Raw genomic sequence first — 3535 nt, 5'->3', positions numbered from 1 at the left:
TCACCGGGTCGTGTCTCTGGTAGTCGTTGCACTTTCGTACAAAGTCTTTTGCAACTTTCTCCATTTCGGTCCAGTAATAGCCGGCCCTGATTAATTTCCAAACCAAAGATTCTGCCCCTGAATGGTTCCCGCAAGTGCCCTCGTGAACTTCTCTCAAGGCATATTCGGTATCTCCTAGCCCCAAACATCTTGCTAGTGGGTTGTCAAATGTTCTTCTGAACAAAGTCCCTTCGAGCAAGCTAAATCTGGCAGCCTTGGTACGCATGGCTCTCAACTCTTTGGGATCCGAGGGCAATTTTTCGGTCTTCAAGTAGTCTATGTACTTGTTCCTCCATTCCCAAGTTAAACTCATCGAATTTACTTCGGCATGGCCTTCTTCTATCACCGACTTTATGAGTTGTAAAATTGTTCCCGAACTAAATTCATCGGCATCGACTGACGACCCCATGTTAGCCAGAGCATCGGCCTCGGTATTCTAATCTCGGGGTACCTGTTGCAGGGTCCATTCCGTGAATTGACGCAGCGTTACCTAAAATTTATCTAAGTACATTCGCATCCGTTCCACTTTTACTTCGAACGTCCGGTTAAATTTATTTACCACGAGGAGAGAGTCGCACTTAGCTTCGATCACCTCGTCCCCAATGATTTTAGCCAATTCAAGACATGCAATCATGGCCTCGTACTCAGCCTCATTGTTAGTCAATTTCACAATTCTAATAGACTGCCTAACCACATTCCCCGCATGCAATTTTAATACGATGCCGAGCCCAAACCCCTTTGCATTAGAGGCACCGTCCATAAAAAGGGTCCAGATTCTTGAGGTAGTCCCCGAGGTTAACAATAATTCCCTTTTGACTTCGGGTATTAAGGCCGGTATAAAGTCGGCCACGAAGTCAGCCAATATTTGAGATTTTATTGCGGTTCAGGGACGATACTCGATATCGTACCCACTGATTTCGACAGCCCATTTGGCCAACCGGCATGAGAGTTCATCTTTGTGCATGAGGTTCCTCAGTGGGTAATAGGTCACGACACAGATGGGGTGGCATTGAAAATACGATCTTAGCTTTCTAGATGTGCTTAGCAGAGCGAGCGCCAACTTTTCCGGGTGAGGATACCTTGTTTCGGCGTCGCCTAGAGTTCTACTGACATAGTAAATAGGAAATTGCGTACCTTCCTCCTCCTAGACTAAGGCTCCACTTATCGTCACCTCATAAATCACCAAGTAAAAGTACAACTGCTCATCCGCCTTCGGAGTGTGCAGCAGGGGCAGACTCGACAAGTACCGTTTGAGTTCTTCCAAAGCTTGTTGGCATTCCGGGTTCCAGGAAAATTGTTGTTCTTTTTTAACAGCAAGAAGAATCGATGGCTTTTGTCTGAGGACCTCGATATGAAATGGCCTAGGGCGGCTATTCGCCCATTCAGCCCTTGGACGGCCTTCATGTTTTCTACCACGGTGATGTCCTTTATGGCCTTGATTTTATCGGGGTTGATCTCGATTCCTCAATTGGATACCACGAACCCAAGGAATTTTCCTGACCCGACCCCGAATGCGCACTTCTTTGGGTTAAGCTTCATACTGTATTTCTGCAATATGTCGAAGGTCTCCTGCAAATCTTTCAAATGGTCCTCTACTTGCAGGGACTTGACTAACATGTCGTCAATATAAACTTCAATGATTTTCCTATTAGTTCTTCAAACATCCGGTTTACTAAGCGTTGATAAGTGGCACCGGCGTTCTTTAATCCGAACGACATTATATTATAACAGTATGTGCCAAATTTAGTGACAAAAGAAGTCTTTTGTTGACCGCCTGGGTCCATCCGAATTTGGTTATACTCGGAATAGGCATCAAGAAAGTTGAGTATCTCGTGCCCGGCCGTCGCATCAATCATATCGATATTAGGCAAAGGGAAAGAATATTTAGGGCATGCCTTGTTCAGATATTTGTAATCTACACACATTCTTAGCCTAATCCCTTTTTTAGGTACCACTACTACATTAGTAACCACTCCGTGTATTTAACCTCCCGGATGGACCCTATTTTAAGGAGTTTTGATACCTCGCCTTTGATGAACGCATGCTTGACCTCCTCCTCTTCTACTTAACCGGATGGAACTTTGGTTCTAAGATCAACTTATGAGTGGTTACCTCCGGTGGGATCCCTCTCATGTCAAGATGGGACCAAGAGAAACAATCCATGTTAGCTTTAAGGAAATGAATGAGTTTTTTCCTAAGCTCGAGGGTCAACCCCATGCCCAGATATACCTTTCGGTTTAGGCGTTCGATTAGTACAATTTGTTCCAACTCCTCGACCGTCGATTTAGTGGCATCAATATCATTAGGAGCTATGAATGATCTCAGGACTCCATAATCTTCCTCCTCATTTATTCCTCGTTTCCCCAGTTTGGCAGAAATCGGCATCAATGATTGCTATTTAGTGTTTTCCTTGTCCAGCTTCACGTTCCTTAGCATCGATACTGCGGGCACCAGGAGTACTTCGTCAACTGCGAACATCTCCTATTCAGCCGGCTGTTCTCCATAGACCGTTTTGATTCCTCCCGGTGTAGGGAATTTCAATGCCTGGTGTAAGGTCGATGGTACTGCCCTCATGTTGTGAACCCATGGCCTTCCGAATAGATCATTATATCTCATGTCCGCTTCGATCACATAAAGCTTTGCCTCTTGGATCGTCCCTGCAGTGTTTACTGGTAGAGTTGTCTCCATTTTAGTTGTTTCGCATGCCATGTTAAATCCGTTCAACACCCGGACTGCCAACACTATTTGATCCTGCAACCCCAATTGCTCTACAACCCTCGATCTGATGATGTTGGCTGAGCTACCTAGATCATCAACACACATTTAACTCGAGATATATTAATAAGTACGGATATCACCAGTGCATCATTGTGAGGTTGTACGATGCCCACGACATCCTCGTCGCTGAATGAAATGGTCGCTTCCAAGAAATAATCTCAGGTGCGTTTTTCCCTCGTTATGGATACTTTAGTGCGCTTTATCATTGGCCCTTGGGGGACATCGACCCTTCCAATGATCATGTTGATGACGTGCTGAGGTTCCTCCTGTTCGGTCTGTTTGTTCGCGTCCCTGTTTCTGAAGTGGTTTTTTACTCGATCACTCAGAACTTCTCGGAGGAGCCCGTTATTAAACAATCGGTCAACTTCCTCTCTCAATTGCCGGCAATCCTCGGTCCTGTGGCCATGAGTTCCATGATACTTACACATCAAGTTAGGATCTCTCTAGGTAGGGTCGGACTACAATGGTCGAGGCCACTTGGTTTCCTTGATGCGCTCGATGGCTGATATGATGATGGCAGCATCAACGTTGAAGTTATATTCTGATAATCTTAGTGCTTCCCCGGCCCCGAGTGGCCTGTCGAATCCAAATTTGCTCATCAGACTCGGTTACTAGGCCCTCAATTGCTTCTCTTTTTGTTCCTTGTGGGGTGACTCCCGGACCCGTTTCCCCTTTGATCTCCGTTGTATGGTTGGTACCGATCTCGGATCGGTCTCGA

The 3535-nt window shown here is 45.7% G+C and overlaps 1 protein-coding gene across 1 annotated transcript; it reads right to left on the bottom strand.

Moving 5' to 3' along the window:
* On the bottom strand, positions 2521 to 2862 carry LOC109232657. Its single transcript, XM_019398412.1, has one exon. It carries the CDS (start codon positions 2860 to 2862, stop codon positions 2521 to 2523), a length of 342 nt encoding a protein of 113 aa, XP_019253957.1.

The sequence above is a fragment of the Nicotiana attenuata genome, chromosome 9, assembly GCF_001879085.1.
Source record: "Nicotiana attenuata strain UT chromosome 9, NIATTr2, whole genome shotgun sequence".
Taxonomy (NCBI): Eukaryota; Viridiplantae; Streptophyta; class Magnoliopsida; order Solanales; family Solanaceae; genus Nicotiana; species Nicotiana attenuata.
This window is presented reverse-complemented; position numbering and strand designations above follow the sequence as displayed.

Bases quoted from the DNA above. Each gene is read 5' to 3' on its own strand.
- LOC109232657 (XM_019398412.1), bottom strand. From the start codon at position 2,862: ATGTGTGTTGATGATCTAGGTAGCTCAGCCAACATCATCAGATCGAGG.